General features: G+C 40.6%; 1 protein-coding gene across 1 annotated transcript in view; it reads left to right on the plus strand.

Annotated features, from left to right (window-relative positions):
• STK38L (serine/threonine kinase 38 like) overlaps positions 1-21,142 on the plus strand; it is a 49,029-nt gene extending 27,887 nt beyond the window's left edge. Inside the window, exons 2-14 of the mRNA XM_062634859.1 lie at positions 1,135-1,279; positions 3,231-3,282; positions 5,124-5,246; positions 5,824-5,907; positions 9,147-9,270; positions 9,826-9,980; positions 10,926-11,028; positions 11,805-11,866; positions 13,539-13,656; positions 14,065-14,188; positions 16,932-17,027; positions 19,224-19,315; positions 20,725-21,142. Of these exons, the coding sequence (XP_062490843.1) occupies positions 1,146-1,279; positions 3,231-3,282; positions 5,124-5,246; positions 5,824-5,907; positions 9,147-9,270; positions 9,826-9,980; positions 10,926-11,028; positions 11,805-11,866; positions 13,539-13,656; positions 14,065-14,188; positions 16,932-17,027; positions 19,224-19,315; positions 20,725-20,852 (1,395 nt within the window). The 5' untranslated portion in view covers positions 1,135-1,145 and the 3' untranslated portion in view covers positions 20,853-21,142. The remainder of the gene's footprint in view (positions 1-1,134; positions 1,280-3,230; positions 3,283-5,123; positions 5,247-5,823; positions 5,908-9,146; positions 9,271-9,825; positions 9,981-10,925; positions 11,029-11,804; positions 11,867-13,538; positions 13,657-14,064; positions 14,189-16,931; positions 17,028-19,223; positions 19,316-20,724) is intronic.
• Positions 21,143-22,276: the final 1,134 nt, after the last annotated feature.

Here is a 22,276-nt window from a genome sequence, read left to right on the forward strand (position 1 = left end):
TGGCTTCCCTGGACCAGATGCAAGGGACTCAGGACTGCCCTAAGATGTCTTCTTCCAGCATTAAAAGCATTGTTCTAGTATGTCCAAGTTCTTTGGGTTTGAGACCAAAGCTATTGAAGAGAACAGCCCTTCTTCTGTCCTCTTTCTTCCCAGTTTTTAAGTGCTCAGTGACCACATGCCCTGACCTTCAAGTACATCATTTATATGGGCAACACATTTACAGCTGCATAAGATGATTTCCCCATAAATTTGTGAATCCAAACACAGGCAGGTCTGTAAACGAACAGCTACTTCAGAAAATGCTTGTTTCATTGGCAGCATGGCACAGAGGTGGCTGGAAATTAAACAGAAACACTGGTTGCCTAATGGCCTTGCGGTAAGGAAGGGTTTTCTATTCTTGGCGGTTGGTTGTTGCTTTAAAAAAACAGCCAAAAAGAAAACCAAACCCCAGCAGCAGCAGTTTCCCATTTAAAATATGGCAGCTGCATTATTTCATTTCCATGCAATGATTTCTAGAAGCCCTCCCCAACTTTCCCCATGTAATTTTGTTGAGCATCTTTAAGATTGAAAGATAGTTGATTACTTTCTTCTGTCCTTGAAATAGGTTCTTCTCTGGATGGGATTAGGGATTTTCTCAGTTTACTTTTCCATTTTATCCTGTCCTTTTGTAGCACCTAGAATTTCTGGAGTCTGAAATTGTTGTAGAGTTATGATGTATCCAGCTGTGGGAGGTGCTTGGTCCTCCTCTGGCTTACTCCTTTCCACTCTGCCACCTCTTCTCTTGCCCAAGCTGGACTCAAGCCTGCTGGAGGTACATTTTCCTCATTCACGAACAAGGCCTGTAGCCTCCATAATTCTTTGCTATGATTCACCCTTTGTTTTTCCAATTGGTTTGGTTTGGGTTTTTTTTAGAGAGTGGGTAATAGGCCCTCCTGCTATCTTGGGATAATTTTATAATACAGGAGTTTTTTTTTGATGGATTTTCTTCTATCTAAAGAACAGTGCCTTTCCTGTGAATTCTGTAGTGTCTAAGAATTTGGTGATGAAGAATGGGAAAGAAAAAAAAATATGTGTATATATAATTTTTGTATTATTTTTTCCAAGTGAGTAATGATGTGACATGCTCTGTTTCAGTACATGTTACCATGGCGATGACTGCAGGGACTACAACATCCTTTCCCATGAGTAACCACACCCGGGAGAGGGTGACGGTGGCCAAACTTACACTGGAGAACTTCTACAGCAACCTAATTATACAGCACGAAGAGAGAGAAACCAGGTACTGGTTTCATCTTTTCTTGGTTGGCTTTTTTGCGGTGTTTCTTTAAGGGCACTTTGATTCCCCATTCTTGTAAGGTTGTTGTTTTTTTCTGCTTGGTAGCAAGGAGCTTATCCCTGAAGGACACAGGCTACATTGCAGCTGCTGGCTGTGAACATCCCCTGCTACTGTAACAGTCACTGAGTGACAGAGGACCTCCATTATAGACATCTCATACTATCTCATCAGGTTATTACTACTTTGTGAAAACTGCTCTGTGCAGTGTCTTATTTTGCAGCACATGCAAGGTTTCTGCCTCAGCATGTGAGGTTGGTAATCTCCAATTCTTAAAACTCTACAGAGGCAGATGCTGCAGAGCTGCTGATGGATGGTAACTTGGGTTTGTGGTGTCTATTCATGCTCTGCAGCATGGGGCTCATGCCAAGACTCCCAAACCCTGCAGAAGGGTTACAGGAGGTGGGGATAAGGACTGACAGGAGTGATGGGGTAAGGAAAGGAGGCAGGGAGTTGGGGGTGGCCTGGAGTGGAAATAAGGGACAGTAAAGAGCATAGGGTTGGTAATGGAGGGTTTGAGAGGCTCTTGGGTAGGCAGGAAGAATTCTGGGGATAATGCAGTTCCCACCTCTAAATTGTTCTTGGGTGGTGCTAACTGGTACTCTGTGGGAGTATGTGTTGGTCATCTCCACTTTAATTTTTCTCATCTGTGCCCAATTCTGCCTCTGATGTGGTGAAGTGCTACTTGAATTAAGTGTCAACACACCAGTATTTGATGATAATGAATGTTGTATTTCAAATTGTCATCAGCATGTGAAATTATCATTCCCCTGGTAATATGTTTTTAATTGAGGGGTTTTCAGCTGAGCAGCAGGGTTTCTCTCTTCATCATATTTAGTCATTATCCCACGTAATTGAGTTGCTTCTAGTTAGGAGAATAGTGTCTGCTGAGGGCCTTTAATTTAGGGGATCCTGCTGTACTTCCCAGAGTGCAGAAAGACACCAGTAGCGAGCCTTCAAACTCTTTGCTGCTGCTAGTGGGTGATGAACATTCTGAAACCTGCACCCAGAGAGTCATAAAGAAGTATGCCATGGGTAGAAAAAGAGGGGTCCAGTAGACATGTGAGGGTAGTGAGACACTGGAACAAGTTGCCCAGAGAAGCTGTGGCTGCCCCATCCCTGGCATGTTCAAGGAGAGGTTGGATGGAGCTTTGAGCAACCTGATTTAGTGGAAGGTGTCCCTGCCCATGGCAGGGGATTTGAACTGGATGATCTTTAATGTCCCTTCTAACCCAAACCATTCTATGAATGTGTATCGCCACATGCTGACCCCCTGACATCTGTAGGGTAACCCTCAGGCTTCACTTACCACTCATCCTCCCAGCCTGGCATGGCACCAGCTGGATGAGCCCCAGGACCAGTGAGCCCTGGCCTGGGCAGGACACTGGGTGATGATGACCCTGGGGGGGTAGAGTTAGTTGGCCCAAGAGTAAGGGGAGCAGGACCAGATGTGTGAGCAGAGAGAGGTCAGCAAGGCTGGGGTGGGGGATAGTGGTGAAAGCTGGAGCTGGCTGAGGTGTTGGAGGTAGAGCTGAGATAGAAACGGTGGGGAAAAAAGAAGTGTTTATTCTGATTGGTTACCCAAATTGGTGAAACCAGCTTTGCTTCAACAAGGTTATATGAAGAAGTACAAATCAGTAGAGTGATTGTATGTTTGGACTTTGAATGCCTAATTGTGCAAATACTTAAGTACTTGCTTGAATTTGCTTATGCATTTTTAACAGCTTTGATCACAAATGAATAAATGGGAGGAGAGGCCAATAAGTCTTCGAATTTCCATTTGATGCAAATTCTTTGGTATCTGGAATATGTGAAGTAAAAGAGTTGTCTTGCTGTAGTGTTCCATTTGTTTTTCATTAATATTTAAAAAAGCAATCTCTGTTTTTCCCCTTCTCAGGCAGAAGAAGCTAGAAGTGGCTATGGAAGAGGAAGGTCTCGCAGATGAGGAGGTAAATACTACTTAAGTAACCTCTGAAGAGACTGCTTTGCTTTTGTTTCCCTACTTGAAATTGGCATTTGAGAAGCTGACAGAAACATTAGCTAGCATGACAGTATGTTTTATTCTGTAAATGAATGTTGCCCCTATAAATAATTGTTTATTAGGGAAGCTGTGAATATACTTGAATGATACTTTGTATGCCACCCTTAGTCCTTATGAGGCATGTGGCCACAGCAAGTATATTGCATGCTTTTCAAAAATTAAACTTGTTTGCCATTCTGTTTGGGAAGAAAAAGCAGTGAGATGTGCTTAGAAGTGGATAGAATGCAAAATGCTGAACCATTTTTTCTTCATTTAAACAGTAAATGGGTAAACCCTTGCTCCATTTAGATACAGATAAGGAGGGATCTGTGTTCGGTTGGCATCTCTCAGAACTTTGGTCAGTCAGTTGCTTTTCTGAGGTCCATCAAATCATGGGTGTCTGTACTGCCTTCAAGGGTTGTCAGGGAAATAAGTCGGAACAGTGCCTCGGTTATTTCTGAGGTGTGGCTGCCCTAACTTCTAGGAAGAGGGAAAGGCGAGCGTGAGTGTGTATTGCCATCTTGTGGTTTTAAATGGTGCTGTCACCCTAGTACAAAATGTGGCAGGTAGGTGCCTGATTGATGGATCTCGTTAAGGGTCTGAGATTCTCCCTGCATCTTTGGGAGCATTGATTGGTGTTTGTCTCCTCTCAGGCTGAATCTCATTGACATTTTTATAGAACAAAATATATGGCAGGATTGGACAGGTTTTTCTTTCAAATGCAAGTGTTTGCCTGCCATAAACCAAATGGATTTTGCTGCAGAGAGTGTAAGTTGCATCTCTACTGCCTGTCAGGCTTCTTACTGCCTGTCTTTTTTGCACCCATTCTTTTCGGTGGGGGGGTACGTTTCAGCTTTTATTGATCCTTCAGATGCCCAAAACCGAGAGTCCCTGTCTCAGGCAGCGACTTTGGCCTTTGGACTGATGCACTTTGTTTGAACCAGTATGATTTTTTTTTTCTTCATTATTTTTAATTACCATTTATTTACATCTAAGTATTAAAAATAATAAAATGACCTCCCCAGAAAAGTGAACCTGGGCCTCTGTATTGAAAACCCTGCTTATGGGTCATACTTGTAGAAATTAGAATCATAGAATCATAGAATTGTTAGGGTTGGAAAGGACCTTAAGATCATCTAGTTCCAACCCACCTGCCATGGGCAGGGACACCTCACACTAAACCATGTCACCCAAGGCTCTGTCCAGCCTGGCCTTGAGCACCGCCAGGGATGGAGCATTTACAACTTCCCTGGACAACCCATTCCAGTGGCTCACCACCCTTATAGTAAAGAACTTCTTCCTTGTATCCAGTCTAAACTTCCCCTGTTTAAGTTTTAACCTGTTACCCCTTGTCCTATCAGTGCAGTCGCTAATGAAGAGTCCCTCCCCAGCATCACTATAGGCCCCCTTCAGGTACTGGAAGGCTGCTATGAGGTCTCCACACAGCCTTCTTGTCTCCAGGCTAAACAGCCCCAAGTTTCTTAGCCTGTCTTCATATGGGAGGTGCTCCAGTCCCCTGATGATCTTCGTGGCCCTTCTCTGGACTTGTTCCAACAGTTCCATGTCCTTTTTATGTTGAGGACACCAGAACTGCACACAATACTCCAAGTGAGGTCTCACGAGAGCTGAGTAGATTCAAAAAGGCTTCTCCTTTTTGCATTTCTCTTTTCCATTAGGATTACAGAGAAATATTTCACAGGAAGGGAAAGTCTATATCTGGATTTTCTACTGTTAAATGACTTACAAACTTCTATCCGTGTGTCCCCCTAGAAAAAACTGCGTAGGTCACAACATGCTCGCAAAGAAACAGAATTTCTGCGACTGAAGAGGACCAGACTTGGCTTGGATGACTTTGAGTCTTTGAAAGTTATAGGAAGAGGAGCATTTGGGGAGGTTTGTGGCATTTTTGCTTGAACGTGACATAATTATATTGAACATTAAAATGAAACATTTTAATTACAGAATAAAACGTTCCACTTGGGGAGTTTTATTGCAGAAGAACAGCTATTTGAATAATTGTGCAAGTGTGATAAGTAATGAATTACTTGCATTTCTCAAGGCCCCTGGAAAGCCCTGGGAGGTTTTCCACAACTTCCCAAACTGATGTTGCCCATGTGGACCCCTATGATTCTATTCTGTGATTTGCTGTTGCACAACTCCTCTTGGTAAACATTATTCCTGCCTTGTGTCACATCACATTATATCTGCTCCTGAATTTTAGTATGCACAATCTCACAGCTGCCTGGAATTTATGGTACTTGCTAAGTTTTCCTAAAACAATAGCTACTTCAAACTGTCTGTTCATCAGTAGTATATGTGGTGTAGAAATATTTCTTTTTTCCATGTGTTTTTAAATGTTTAACAAAAGAACTTTTCCATGCTCAGCAACTTTGAGCTTTCCAGTAGATTCCATGCTGAGGTCTAAGTTCTGATGTATAAACGATTGATTGGGTTGTATTTCTCATTATAGGTGCGCCTCGTTCAGAAGAAGGATACAGGTCATATTTATGCAATGAAGATACTAAGAAAAGCAGATATGCTGGAGAAAGAGCAGGTTTGTGTTGTATAAGTCCCTTTGAGTTCAAACTTATGCTCTCTAGAAGATCGCTGATGTTCTTTGTGCAGATCCTATTTGGTCATATTTTCCACTTTGAAAGCCCCAATAATGGTATAGCAGCCCAAAGCATCTATGGAGCTGCTAGCACAGTACAAAAGAATAAGCAGAAGTTAGGAAATAAGGTCATGTAACAACATTTTTAAATACGTTTTATTTGCAGTCTGTTTTGAATAGAAACAAAGTTGGGTTGGGTTTTGATTTTGCTTTTCCTCCCTTTATCAGCACAGACCTTATAGTAATATGTAAAACTGCAGTTCAAGGAAAATGCTTCTTGAAAAGTAATATTGTGCCAAAGTGTAAACTGAGAGTATTTGACATTTTCTTTTGAAGGTTAGATACCAACAGATATCCCACTGTTCAGTGGCTTTGTTTTCCTTTTTAGCTGGGTCTTGTGTTGTTTTGCTTTGGTTTTGTTAGTTTGGTTTGGTTTTTGCTTTTACTTTTTAGTTAATACACTCCAAATTCCTGGTAGGACACGGCAAGTACTTCGGCACCTCAAAGCAAGCAAATCAAGAGCAGATGTCTCAAGCATAAGGGCAGATAAGAGAGGTTTTTTCCTTATTAAACCCAAGTCCAAACCTTGCTCATCATTTGCTCTTGTATTACATTTCCCAGCAGTGGTACTTCTTTTTTTTTTTTTTTTTTTCCTGGCACAGACGTTTTGTCTCCTCATGCCCATGTGCTGAATGTAGGGGACTAGAGGAGCAGCATGTTCTGCACAGCAGCCAGGATGTGTGTGGCCCTCTGGTCAAAGCCCTGTCCTGGTTTTGTAACCTGATGTGACAAGGAGGCTGAGCTCTGACTCTCCATTTCATTTGTGATGGAAATCTTCCCTGAAGAGTGTTTCTCTGGTATAATTTTCATTGCCTGGTTTGTTCAGCGGAAAGCAACACAAGACACAAATGCAAGAAGATTAAGATTTTTTTTATTATTATTATTAACTTTTTTTCAAGCCTGATAGCATTGGGAGATATCCTGGCTGGTTTTTAAGCAAGGTTTTAATATTGTATTTTATAGCCACATTGAGGAGTGGAGGGTGGAAAGAAATATTTTCTGATGAGAATAGAGCTAGATAAATCAAAGTTGGAGTGCCTACTACAGAGAGAGAACCCAGTGCTCTGTGAAACCCTGTGGAAAGAACACGTACATGTAAAGATGCTCCTGGCCAGTAGAATTGGGAAAGAGATGCAGAAGACAGCCCTTGAAGCTGGAATAGTAGTACGTATTTTCTCTACAGAAGGTGTTTTCTGGGGTGTGAATAATGAAAATCTTAGAGCTGTTAAGAAGTATTTTCCCATGCATGTCTTTCATTTTCCTGAAGTATGAGGGTACATTCTAGTGAAACACACCATCCTCCTCCAATCTCTATTAGTAGTTCCCAGTGAATTCATGGAGTAACAGCCCTCTGTGTTTGGGGTTCTTTTCCCCCAGGGCTTCAGCTGGGGCTGGAATAGCCTGAGTAATGTCATATATTCTGAACCTCCCTTGCCCATCAGCAGCAGTGGTAGCTATATGAGTTCTGGACCAGCTTCACACACCTCACTTGGAGGAATGGCTCCATCTTTTCTTCACTTTGCCCCTGCTTACATAGCCCAAGACTTTTACCATTTTTGCACTGCTTCAGCACTGGCCACTGAGCTCATTGCTACCTCCCGTCATCTGTGGGCTGAAACTCATCCCAGCCCTTTTCCCACTTGGCCAAGGCACATGCCATGCAGTTTAAATAAGGTTTGCTATGCAAAAGGAGCATGTGCATAGGAGCAGTCCCTGTGTATCATCTGGAAGGGGTACATGCACCATCATCAGCTTGTACAATGGTAATTTGGGAACTAGACAGTAGTTCACTGTAAGTCAGGCATTTCTTTCTTCACAGCAATGAAGGAATTGGGTTTTGCAGGAAATAATTAGACACTGTCACTCTTCGTAGAGGAGAATTCCCAATGCTTGTCTTGCCAAGTTTAAACTGAGATATAGCATAGAAGTTGCTATTAGCAATAATGGCAGCATAGAAGTTGCTGTTAGCAATTTGTTTCTTTGTATATGTATATGAGAAATCTGGTAACTTGTGACAGCAATCATAATGTATTTACCATTTACCTCTTGGTTCTTGAATTCTTTAAGACCAGCTCTGGCCTTTTCTAATAACTTTATCAGTATTTGCAAATGGAATTTTTGTCTAAGCTTGCATCAGGGACACTACATGTACCTTATTGTCGTGGTTTAAACCCAACCAGACAGCTCGTTCACTCACTCCCCCCCTTCTTGCCCTCCCCCTATGCCTGGAGAAACGGAGAGGAGAACTGAAAAGAATGCAACTCCCACGGGTTGAGATAAGAACAGTTTAGTACCTAAGGTATAACACAAATCACTACTGCTACCACCAATAATAATAATGATAAAGGAAATAGCAAGGGAAGAGAATACAACACCTCACCACCAGCTGACTGATAACTCACCCCCCCAGCCTGACCAAGCACCGACCAATACCTAGTCCAACCCTGCAGTCCACTAGCTCTTCCAGGTAACTCTCAGTTACATCCTGGGCATGACGTGCTGTGGTATGGAATACCTCTTTGGCTAGCTTGGGTCAGGTGTCCTGTCTCTGCTTCCTCCTGGCTTCCCCTCCTCTCTGGCAGAGCATGAGGCTCACAAAGTCCTTGGCCAAACCAAAACATCATTGTTATCAGCTCTGTTCCCAGGCTGAAAGTCAAAACACAGCACTGCACCAGCTACCAAGAAGGGGAAAAATGACTGCTGCTGCTGAACCCAGGACACTTATAAAGCTCTGAGGGTCAGCTTTGTGACTTCTATTTAATGTTTCTGTTTCATTTTAGGTATAGTAAAAAATGGGAATTGCACTTTTCTACCACCTTTGTCAGTTCTTTCCAAACAAACAAAACCAGCTTAACAAGCTATGTTTTGTGTTTCTAGAGACTGCTTCTGCAAAGTTGAGTGAACAGGTCTTTTTCGACATTGAGTTAACTTCTGTGGGTTCCTGGTGGGTATTTTGGGAGGACTTTGTAGGATCTAGTATGAAACTATGAAGAGAGCATGAAAAATAGTTTCTTTCCTAAAGATCATGGCAATATATTGTAAGACTAGGCAATAATATAGTGTTTCTCTTTGAAATATTTAAATTGTCCTTTAATAACATTTTTTTTTCTTTTAAATTTTAGGTGGCCCATATCCGAGCAGAAAGAGATATTTTGGTTGAAGCAGATGGAGCCTGGGTGGTGAAAATGTTTTACAGCTTTCAGGATAAAAGAAATCTTTACCTGATCATGGAGTTCTTGCCTGGAGGTAAGCTGCATGTTGGGGCATTAGGTGATTACGAGTACTTTTTTCTTAGCTCTTGTTGTCAGCTTTGTAAAATGTTAGAAACAAACATGCTGTAAAATTTGTGGTGATAAAAATTTTAATGCTGTTTTAAATCAAGTCCCAGTAATGTGACCATGCCTGAGTTTTAGGGGAAGGAAGAAAGTTATAAAGTGGTGTTAAAGTAGACTTGGATTAAATAATTATTCTAATCCAATGTTCTGCTTTTTACTGCTGAAGCTAGTAACAGTAAAAACAACAATAAAAACTCTTGTTTAAACAGTTTATTTGCACAAAATATGCATTATGTGTTAAAATTCACATCCTGGGCTATTCCTATTTAGGATTTTCAACAGGTTTACATTCAGTTTACTAAAAAAGTATGTTGGGTTTGTAGGTCCTTGCAGTAATAGCTTTATAATTAGTAGCTATAAGGCCAGTTGCAAGGTTAAATTTGGATTCTACTGGGGTTTCATTTGGAATTAGTCTTGTGATTAAAATGTTCTGATTTCTAAGCTGAATTTTCATCTCTTTGATTAGGTGACATGATGACCTTACTAATGAAGAAAGACACCTTATCAGAAGAGGAGACACAGTTTTACATTTCCGAAACTGTGTTGGCCATAGATGCTATTCACCAGCTGGGATTCATCCACAGAGATATTAAACCAGATAACCTCCTGCTGGATGCTAAGGCATGTAATGTGCATATAAACTGCCTATGCTTTAAACAGATAATGCCATTTATAGCCGTGCTAATCAGTGGGAACCAGTAGTGCCACACCAGTGATCTAAACTAGCTGGAGTAAAGGCAGAAAGTGGTCTCTGTCTTTTCCTTGTAGAACACTTATATACTTGAAGTAAAACCGCCCTTGGCTTTAATTGAAAAGCTTTCTAACCCTTGTAAGGCAAGACTAGACCCACTTAAGATGCTCAGATGCCCATATTCATAGGGACATGGTTTAGCAGTGGGCTTGGCAGTGCTAGGTTAACAGTTGTAATCGATATTAAAGATCTTTTCCAGCCTAAACAAATCTGATTCTATAGTCATACACATTAAAAACTAATAACCTCGGTTACTTCAAGATGAATGAAAGCATGAAACATTCAGACAATATTAGATAACCAGTTCAATTCCTGCAGTTACCTTACTTGTTTTATTACCTACTTGCCAGTGAAGGCAAGACTGTCTGTTAGCCTAACTATAGCAAGCCATTAAATGCATCTAGTAAGCATCATATACAAGTCTGTAGACTATCTAGCACTGATGTCTGGAAATCTGATTAAAGCCAGGTTGCCATCAAAGCAAAACAAAGGAATTTTGTCCTGAAGGCTTTTGCAGTCTCAGTGGTATCCAGCTCAAAACAAAATCAGGCAAACTAGCTTCTCTCAGTTCTTGCAGCATTGTAGTTACAACTGTTCCCAGGGGGCAATAAGCTGTTTGAGAGGAAACACACTCTCAAATACACCAAGATTCAGTCATTATTTGCCTGGTTGTCCTGGGTTAGATAGTCCTGTGCAAGTCCATCATGGCCTGAGAAGGCATATGCAGTTATTAAAACTTTCAAGCACTACCTTTCTAAACTATGTTTTCATCTTCTCTGATCTGTCTATCTATCTCTTTCTTTTTCTTGTTTTAGGGACATGTAAAACTGTCTGATTTTGGACTATGCACAGGTTTAAAAAAAGCTCACAGAACAGAGTTCTACAGGAACCTCACACACAACCCGCCAAGTGACTTCTGTAAGTAGACAGTGTCCTAGTTAAACATTTAAATAGTTCTGAGCTGTGGCTATGCCACATTCTAACTTCTGTCTACTGGGATAAGCAAGATTGCTCAGGCTGATTGTATTTAATTGAAAAACTGGAAATGCATGTTCCCTCGGACAGGGAAGCATTTCACAGGAAAAATCATAATTTCTGCAGTGTTGATGTATTTTTGCACATCCATACACAGATACAAATACAGGTAATGTGTCTGTATTTTAATGTATTTTTCAGAACAGTGTTAGGAACTCGGAGAAGTGCTATTTCGGAAGGGACATGGGTTTCCTGTGCCAGCTTACTGAAGTCAGCGACACTCTCATTAAGCTTTTTCTAATAGTAAAGTTGTTCATCAGCATGCCTTGGTGGCACAGCCACATTAGTGTGTTATTCTATAAATGCAAAACTCCTCTGCAGTTCCTGAATTCTTCACTTGTTGCTTAAAAATACCATTGCCTGCATCTGAATATGTATTGCCAGCTGCAACAATAAGCGCTGCTTATCCCAGATCAATGTGTAAAACTTTCAGCAAGTTCTAATTTAGAATTACTACTGTATCCTACTTAGATGAGTTTCAGCTGCAAATTGGACAGTAGTTGTTACTATTTTCCCATCTCCAGTTACAACAGTATTTGTTTCTAGACTAAAGCATTCTAAAGATACAAAATAGTCATTCTTTGAAATCAGAACGGTTGTATATTTTCTTTTAATTCTCACAAATGCATTTATTACCTAATAACTACTTTATAAATTAGCATTTCAGAACATGAACTCAAAGAGAAAAGCAGAAACATGGAAGAAGAACAGGCGACAGCTGGTGAGTTATTAAAATTATGTATTTTTTTTTTCCTTTTAAACTGTTTACAGAAAATGTTAAATAAGAGCTCTGCATTAATGCTACTGTTTCTTTAAAAACTGAAAGGCCCTTATCTGTTACAGATGTTGTTCTCTTCAAGCTCCCAAAATTGAAAATAACTCAAAAGAAGATGGTCTAGTGATTCCAGTTGTGGAATAGCTCTAGGATCAGGGTTGCTTCATCTGATTTCAGATCTGTGATTAGCAAGACCCTGCTCTTCTCTGTGCCTTTGTTTCCCTTATAAACATCTGAACTAACTAACCTCAGGTGTCAGTAAGCACTTAGAAAAGCTGGATTTTGAGTTTGTCTCCTAGACTGATGTGGTACTGACACTGTGTATGAGCTCCTGCAGTTCAGTGTTGCAAGAAGATGCAGAGCTGTGTGGTTCTTCTTCAGAGAATCATGGGGAAAATTTGTTTGTCCTTGTGCTGAATGGGAATGTGATTCAAAGGCAGTGGAGGGTATTGGCAGTAGAGGGCTGCAGCCTGCATTTATAATAAAGAGTGGTCAAGTAATAAAAGGGAGTAGTTGCATTAACTGAATCAAAAGTAAGTATCTGTCAGCCGTGGGACTTCAGAATTTCAGCCCTGCTTGTGATTTTCACCAAATAGCAGTTGCAGAACCCGCAGTTTTCAAATTTTGGAACCTTTTACTTTGTACCCTCTGGTTTAAAAGTGACGTGCTGCAGGATTCCCAAGAAGCTTTTGGTTGTTTTTCCTTGCCTTATGAGACATAGCGTGATTAAATTGCAATCACGCTGCCTCATAGGGACTGTATTTCAAGCCCTTACTCCTGCTTGGAGTTAATCCCTGAAAAGACTACATCTACATGTCAGTTATGACTGATGTGGTAGAACTTTCTGATGAAGCTAGGTTAATCACGAGGCAGCCCAACAGAAAGAATAAAAGGGCAATATGACAACTTTTATAAACAGTGTTTTAAAAGGAGCCATATTCTTGGCTTTCCATTGGTGCAAAACTGAACATCTCGGCTCTGTTTAATAAAATGTTTTGTTTCTTCTCAGAAAATGAAAGTAAAACCTTTTTTGTTTGTTTTTTTTTTTCTTTACCCCACCATCCTGCGCAAAAATTTCCATTGGTGGAGAGAAATTCCCAAATAGCTCAAGGTCTAGTTGTTAGCCAGAATCATACAGGCTTTTAAAAGGTTAAAAGGATGGAGCCTGGGCCCAGAAATAGCACAAATTAATTCTGCAATAAAGACAAGGTAGTACATCCAACAGCTATTTATCACCAGTGTCACACATGGGAATCTACCACTGGTTATTCCTTCTTTTCTTTTTCTTTTCTTTCCTCTTTAAAGCCAACTATAGAACTTCTTGTGTATTTTGGTGGATACCTGAATCTTCAGCTAAGATGACCCACTGATATTGCAGTGGGAATATTACATTACTTCATCACTTTTAGGAGGATGATTTCCATTTACTTTCAAGGTTCTCTATGGTTACTCATGTAAAAGAATAATGTTCTTAGGATTTTAGATAGTATGAATTCTCAAGTTAGGAATTCTTGTCCATCCAAATAACATGCTCCTATATGTATATCCCCAGGAAAAGGGTTTGCAAAGTGTGAAAACATAGTCTTTATCTTCTAAAGAGTTTATTCTTTCTTTCCAGGCATATTCTACTGTTGGAACTCCAGACTATATTGCACCAGAAGTATTTATGCAAACTGGGTACAACAAGCTGTGTGACTGGTGGTCTTTAGGAGTGATTATGTATGAAATGCTAATAGGTATGTGAAAGACCCCAACTTGAGAATTATTCAAAAGGTTCAGAGGTAGAGGGTTCATTAATTCACTGAGTCTGATCCCCTGCATAGTAGAGTTTCCAGAATTTCATTGTTCTACCTGAAGTAAGCCCCAAATTCAGCTTCCAGAAAACCTTTAAGTCCTTCCTCCTTTCCAAAAAGACAACAAGAGGTGATGCCTCGGCTGTTTCAGTGAGTTCACTCTTACATGTGTTTGCAGTTCAGTCTCATTATTGGAAGTAATAAAATAGCCTTTAATGCTGCATGACAAAAGAGAGAACTTTCGGCTGGTGCTACCAGTTAGATTTGGGAACCCTAGTGGCAAAACCAGAGGCCCAGGTCACTTTCCTCTTCTGGGAAAAAGCTTGTTAATATTTCCATTTGTCTGTACAGGGTATCCACCTTTCTGCTCAGAAACGCCCCAAGAGACTTACAGGAAAGTTATGAACTGGAAAGAAACATTGGTATTTCCTCCAGAGGTGCCCATTTCAGAAAAAGCAAAGGATTTAATTCTAAGGTCAGTAACAAAAGCCCACTTCTGGCCACTTACCCAGACATGGTCATCTTCCATTAGGTTAATTTTCCATTCTGAATGAGGGAAACTAGATTAGAGGGAAAGTGGGTTTCTTCTGTATCACCATCCATCATCTTTTTTCCCTTTGCCATTTGTTTAAGTTAGAGGAATAAGCTGTAATGATCTTGATTTGTACCACAGTATGAGGGGAAACAGAGCAGACTGAAAAGAAGGTGATTAACACAATTTTTGTCTTCTCAGAGGGAACTAGAAAATAACCACTCACCACAATTTAATGGACTGAACAGAAATCTTTGGATGTTTTGGATATACTCAGTTTTTCCAAAATGACAGTTTTGAATCCATTCAGTTTGCATTGAAGTTTTTGCAACGGGTTTTGGTGTCAAGGTCACAATGCTTTCTTGTCCTTAGAGTGCTTTTTGGTGGGGGGTGTGGAGGGTGGTTTTTGACTTTGATTCCTACCTTCCCCCCTCCTCCCCCAAAAATATTACACACTTACACAATTTTGTTACAAGCAAAAAGGGGAATATGCTTCATAGGCAGAGCCAAGAGCTAGAATTATTATTAGTCCAGGCAGTGCTCCAGTAGCATACAAATGTAGCAAATACAACAAATAATTACCCTTAATTCAGTTACAGTGATACTAATAATTCAAATTATTATTTCTAATCCTCATTAATGTTTGTGTGTAATGGATTTATTATGGGTTCGTATCTATGTCTCTAGTGTTCCAATTACGTGTCCTGTGTGTTGTCAGCATCCCATCTTTGGAAAGAGTATAGTGTTGCTGCTGAGAATTTCTTCCTCCTCAGTCTTGGCTGTGTTTGGAGCATTTTTAGATATTTCAGGCAGTATATTTGTTAACGTCTTGCTCATGAACTTACTTATACAATGACTATTTGAATTTGTTAGTTTTTCTCCATACATGGAAGGGCTTAAATTAGGGTAAGCCAGCTTTTGTTATAGGCCATTTACTAAAATGAGGTCAAACTAGCAGGTTAGGCAACAAACAGCTGGCCATTGGGTAGTTTATCCATTACAGCTTGGACAAGTTCAGACAACATATATTTCAACTTAAAGGAAGTTGCAGACAAAGCTGAAGTTTCTTTATTTTTATGGATAGAGATAAAACCGATCTAAAATAAGCTTAAGTTCAGACAAAGCCTGACAAGTCCTGCAGTCTGGTCTGGCTAACTGTTTTACAAGGTTTGGGGTCTATTATTAGTACTTGGCATCAACCAGATGGCTGGGGTACAGTAGAAATGTAAGCAGTGTTTTTTCCAAGTGACACTTGACTACAAGTAGAAGAACATTCATTACAGACTATAATTGGAGACAGTTACAGCCTAACTTGCTATGTTACTAAATCACTTGCTGAATATTTCCCTAACTAGTGAGATGGTGCCTTTTTTTGTATTGCAGTGTGCTCATGTGAAAAGTGCCTTGTGAATGTGAATGATGTGATCATGTGGAGAAACTGAATTCAGGATAACTAAATCAACCACCAGAGGCTTTGCTCATATAGGCAAACAGGATTTCATTTAACAAAGGCCAGTTGAGTTTTAGAGCAACAGGAGGCCCACATCCCCATGCTACCAAGTACTCCTGATTTCCAGGAGGTCATTAGGTGACTCCACACTTGGCAAGACCAAGCTTTTTGTTTGACATGGGCGTTTTTTCCTGTTATTGTAAGCCTCCCTCTTTGTGGCATTGGTGACATCTTTGGTTGTACTTAAAGAGACTGCAAGGACAGTGTAAAAATATAAAGCAGTTTTAGCTTTGCTAACACACAAAAGATAGCTAGGATTTAATAACTCCTAGGCTAAGCATTGGTAGGCTCATCATCTCCTTTACGAGCTACTTCTGATGAGAATCTTTTCCAGCCAGCTTAGGCATTGGTGCAGGCAGGCATCAGTCCAGGGAAGAAGTGTCAGCCTCTGCTAGTCACTGGAACAAATCCCTGATGTCACTGAGTTGCTGTCAGAGAGCTTTCACCTCCCTATTATTTTATTTCAGGATTTTATACTTTCTGCTGTTGGTGTTTTTTCTCCTGCCTACCTAAGCAGGGAACAGTCCTATCTCTATCTCCATTTTCACCTGTTTCTTCTTACTTGACTCTATGGACTTTCTCACAGCTGCTTCTCATAAATTGACAGTGTCTTGTAGAGTCTGAGATAAGGTTATACAGCTGGGCCATATCACAAATAGGCCTTGGGTCTTTGTACCACCAGCACCTGGTTGTCTAAGGAGATGATAGGGAGAATAGGGACATGGCATGCTTTGAATGTGTGTGACTCATTGTAGTTCCAAAATGTGACATCAGAGAGTGGTCCTATTTCACTGAATGTATCTGTTCCTGTTAGTTTGACTTGGAAATGTGGATTTTAAATAGTTGAGAACATGCAGAGGAGTTTTGAGTGGTAGGGACTTAGCCTCCATTCCAAACTGACTTTACAGGGCTAGATCTGCTGCAACTTCTCACAAACTTTGAAGATGTGGATGCAGCAGTGTAGGATGTTGTCATCATAGCTTTTTGTTTTGGGACTCTTAACAGTATTTTGCTTCTCCTAGATGCAACAGGCTGCTTTTACATTACCCCAAGTGATGGAACAATTGGAAATGACTTCCTCATATTCCTGATACAGGGTGCCACAGCACTTTTATTTGCTGCTGCTTCTGTTTGCATTGATTGTAACTTTCCCTTTATTTTTTTCCCCTTTTTCAGGTTTTGTATTGACTCAGAAAATAGAATTGGTAGTAACGGAGTAGAAGAAATAAAAAGTCACCCATTTTTTGAGGGTGTGGACTGGGGACACATCAGGTATGCATAGATACATACACACATTTTATAGAGAGAATAAAAGCCATGAAAGCAAGAATTTCATGTACTATAATGTCAAGGATAATTATTTTCAATTTATCTTTCATTTTGAAAGGCAGCTACTGGCAGTAGGTGGGTGACAACAAAGATTTTCAGGCCTTGCTGACATTCACAGATCTGGTCAGAACTTAAATGTCTTGAGATGCCTCAGATTGCCCAAGAGTGCCCAGGATGGAAAGAAACTGTGGTAGGGTGGTGTCCTGGGTTTAGCAGTAGCAGTCAATTTTTCTCCTTCTTAGTAGCTGGTGCAGCATTGTGTTTTTGACTTTCAGCCTGGGAACAGTGCTGATAACACTGATGTTTTCAGTTGTTGCTAAATAATATTTACTCTGACCAAGGACTTTGTGAGTCTCATGCTCTGCCAGGGAGGAGGGGAGGCTGGGAGGAAGCAGAGACAGGACACCTGACCCAAGCTAGCCAAAGAGGTATTCCATACCACAGCACGTCATGCCTGGGGAGGTAACTGGGAGTGACCCAGAAGGGCACTCGCTCTCTTCTGGGTCAGGCTCGTTTCGGTGGGTGGTATCATATTCTCTTCCCTTGTTATTTCCCTTATCATTATTATCATTGCTGGTAGCAGCAGTGATTTGTTTTATATATTAGTTACTGGACTGTTCTTATCTTCAACCCATGGGAGTTACATTCTTTCAGTTCTCCTCCCCATCCCTCCGGGAGCGGGGAGGTGGGGTGGGGAAGGAAGGAAAGAAAGTGTGGGGGGGAGTAGAGACTGTGTGGCTGACTGGGTTTAAACCACGACAGGTGGCTGTGTTATTCCTGATGTATGCTCTGATGTCAGCACAGACCTCCTCTTCCAGTAGTAATGGGCTCTGCAGCTATCGCTATAATTAACTTTTTGTAATAGGAACACAAGAAAAGCAAACTCTATTCCAGAAATACAGGGGAAATAGATGAATGAAGAGGCAAGAGGCAGCAAGTGAGAGGAAAATACAGGGCATGTCTTTATTGCATGCTGCAGATGCTACACCTGAAGGAACCGGTATGTCTACAGGGCACTGGGCAGAGGCACTGACTCACCTCTGTGGCCAAATTCTGCTGGGCCAAGCCTGGGTAGAGGGTATGGCCGAGGCAGCTGTGCCAGTTCCAGCCTGAGCTCGCGCCTGCCGATTCTGAGCTACAGCTGCACATGCTCAAAGTGATAACAGCTTTAGAGCAGAATTCGGTGACCCCACAGATCCTTTCAGTTGCAATGATGGCTATTGTTCAGCTCTCCGTGAGGTCTGAGGTAGTCTTTTTTTTTTTTTTTCCCTCAGTAATACTGAATTTTCCACATGAAAATACGTACTGAGGCCATGTGGTTGTACAGCTCTTGTACTTCTCATTTCCTCTGGTGCAGAAAGCCTCATTTAATTCCTCTCCTCAGCGTGGGAGGTATTAATAACCAACAAGAGCAGTAACATATCTGTTCATGCCACATTTGGCAACCTGGTGAAATGGTTTCCCTGTTCCACTCAGGAGGGTATTTAATAGTAATTGTAATAATTACAACTGTAATAAGTTTAAATTAATTTACAGGTGTAAATTAATGACTTCCCCACAGTGCTGTGTTCCAGTTTGAATGCTTTTGTGGGACACGCCACTTAAACAATTTCGAAAGCCACTTTAAGACTTCTTAAAGGGCTCCCTAATTAATTGTTAAGCTAATAAAGCAGTAACATGTCAGAGCCAACCCATTTTGGATGAAAGATACTGGTGACTGAGTGTCAGAAATAAGAACTACAGTTGGCAGGTATTTGGATGAGGTCCAGGCTGCTTCTGAGCACTGGAATTGTAACACATCTGGGCTCCAAATGCAAGTGAAGTCCTGCTCAGCTGGGTTTATGAAATGAAGTTGGTGACAACTAAGATCATAGCAATAGCAATATGGCAGATAAGTGTGGAATGCTGTTTCGATTAATGGGAAAATTGTGTTTGTCAAGAAGATACTAATGCCAGATAGGAAACCAGTAAATCTCCCCATGGTGTCAGCAAACAGGAAAGTCAGATACATCACTGATGGACTCAATGGAACCTTTGTGTTTTAAAGGCATATTGTTACTGTAAAAAGCTAAGTTAAAACTGGATTTTAATGTATCTCTTCCTACTATTCACTCTTCTGGCACTTGTTTCTATTTGCAGGGAAAGACCAGCTGCAATCCCTATAGAAATCAAAAGTATTGATGATACTTCCAATTTCGATGAATTTCCTGAATCTGATATTTTACAGCCAGGTGAGACTGCTGTTGTAAATCCTAAATTTCTATCTCTGATGAGCCAGATGCTGTTGTTGTGGTGGCTGATATTAATTTTTTTGATGCTCTAATCAGACATGATCTAGAGACTTTCTTTCAAAGAAAGAATGTAAACCTATGATCTCTCATAGCTTCTACTTCCTTAGAACTTTGGAGGGGGGGAGAGGGGGAAAGCCCACAGATTGTAACAGTTAATAAAAAGCATTCACATATATAGCAAGCACAGAAAAGAGTGCAGTTTTCTACCATGCAGTCTGTCTAACCAAATTCTGGTAAAACATGCACTGACTTGCTTTTGATCTTTAATGACTTCTGTGTTTCATGCCAAACATAAATCTTCACATATGTGTGGGCAAAACATTTCAGACAGATGATGAGTTAACATAATGATTTATGCACCTGAGTGGTTCTGCAAATCATTGAAGCTTTTGTAATTGTTAATTTCTATTGGCAAGTGGTAGGAAATTTTTACACATAAAAGGTTTGATTCTCTCATATGCCAAGTTCTCCCAACTCCCACTGTTTTCAATTAATTATTAATTGCTTAAAGATAGGCAGATACATAACAAAGATTGATTGAGGACAGATAAGTGTAGATGTGCTAACAACCATGAGAATTATCAAAAAGCTAGGGCTTTTTTTCTGAAATGGCTTTTATTTAATGGCAAGGAAGTTTAATGCAAAAGCAGTCAATCTCCAGTGTCTAAGAACAGCTGTTTAAGTCTGTATTTGGATAATGCCAGGTACATTTGTATTGGTTTTGGCATTTCAGCCCCAGTGAAACTGACACTGTACATCTAGATACCTACATAACTTTAATATTGGTGTGTTTGGTATCTCAAGTTGAAAATATTATTGTAGAACTTTAAAAGCAGTAACCAGGAGCTAAATAGAGAAGCCTACTGCAGTCAATGTCTGTGTACAGCATGCCAGCCATGTGGACTGCTCATGGAATAAAAAGAGGCTGTACAAACCTTGCTGGAAGCTGTAAGAAGGAGGAAGTTCTGGGAAAGTAGTATGTCTGATATATGTAATTCTATTGGGAGAACTTGGATATCCCTTTTCTTCTGTTTGTGTTGAGGATAACACAATATGTATACGTGTGTTTGCTGTGCATGGAGCATCCTAAATGTGTTTACCGTAATTGTGTATCCTGTTGGCTGTGTTAAGAGTTTTTTGTCAAGGTCTGCTAACAAGCTCCCATGAGCCTGTGAGGGTGTGTAGACATACTGAAAAAGGCAAACTGACTTGATCAGAAACAGGATTTCTTCTGCTTACTAGGGGAATAAGAGCTCAAGGCGGTTTATATCAGTGCTCTGTGAAAAGTCCTCTCAGAAGTAGTGTTGGTTTTTAATTGTTTTGTTTTTACTTGTGTTTCTGAATTCTAGTGCCAAACACAACGGAACCTGACTACAAATCCAAAGACTGGGTTTTCCTCAATTATACCTACAAGAGGTTTGAAGGGCTCACGCAGCGTGGCTCAATCCCTTCGTACATGAAAGCGGGGAAGTTGTGAAACAAAACACAACCCCACAAAAGATACAAAAACACAAACCTCAGGTAGCTGCATCACCAGACCCGCTTGGCATTAGTTATCAATACATTGACTCTGGTGCGCATCAATTTCACAAGGAAATTCTACAGGATTAGGATTTCTGAGACTACTACAGGAATTAGTTGGCAGTGCCAACTGGCTGGTTTGTTTTTTTTTTCCTTTTTTTTCTTTTTTTTTTTTTAATATTTGAATATTTTTGTTAACTTTATTATACAAAGGTACTGGAATAAAAGGAACATACATCCCTTTAACTGCCCTGCCTATGTGTGTATAACGGTTAATTATGCCTCTCTGTACTGTGGCTTTTGTACTGTAAACCATCTAATCCAGCCAGGAGTAAAACATATCCTTTTATGCAGCATTGTTACTATACTGCTTACCTGGGTTTTAGATATGCAGTATAAAAACCCATTGTCCACATTTGCAAAATTCTCTGAACAGTTGCTCCAGGGTGTTCCAGTTGTGGTCTGCAGATACCCCATGAGTGTGGCAACATTGAGTTATTTTAAATAGCAATGTCCTGTGGGCCTATTTGTACCCTGTCTGCCTTTGCTTTTGTGCACTGGAGGGCTTTATCATCTGATCATTCCTTCTTCTCTTCCTTCCTTTTCCCACTGTCTGTGGTGGTGAGACTGTCCCTGTGATCTCTTCAGTGGTACTTTAGCTTTAAATGATAGTTGATGGGTATTACTGTTTAAGATGATGACGCCTTTTGGCAACTTCAGAAGAAAAAAGGAATCTGAGTAAAAATCATACAGATTTTTCACAGAAGGGAGATCTTCTGATTCCAAGTTCTGAAGAGATGGCAGTTTCCAGGACCGCATTCCTGCCTCTGCTGTAAAGCAGATCATCTTTTTGCTGCTTGTAATTCAAATAGCCTCTTCTGTCAGTGCAAAATGTATTCTATAAGAGTGATCAAATTGTTGCTTTTCCTTTTTCATCACCCTGAGAAGTTCCAGGCAGAAGGGATCCTGCTTTAGCCTTGTCTTTCTAGAATACCCTGTGTCAGACTCTCCTGTGGGCTCCATTGTCTTCTAGGATCTCCATCTAACATGGACCATGGGATTACAAAGGATCGATGAGTCTGCTGTCCAGTTTCCAAGGACTGCAGACATCCATGACTGAATTAGGCAGAACATCCAACTGCTTTTCTCCCCAGTCTGCGGATGACTGATTTGCAGCAGAGACAGGTCTCCTCCTAGGTCAAGGAAACTGAAGCAGAAATCCCTCCATATGCAGTGTATGGTTTTGTTTCTCAGCCCAGCAGCGGTTGAGGATTGAATTGCACACCTCAACAGTTCACAATTAAGTGGGTGTTGGCAAATTTACCTGTTAATCTCTGCCTGTACTAGAATATTATCTGCAATACTTTGGATCTATCACAA

This window comes from Pezoporus occidentalis, unplaced genomic scaffold (genome assembly GCF_034315485.1).
Source record: "Pezoporus occidentalis ecotype Australia unplaced genomic scaffold, CSIRO_AGI_Poc_V1 ctg44, whole genome shotgun sequence".
Taxonomy (NCBI): Eukaryota; Metazoa; Chordata; class Aves; order Psittaciformes; family Psittacidae; genus Pezoporus; species Pezoporus occidentalis.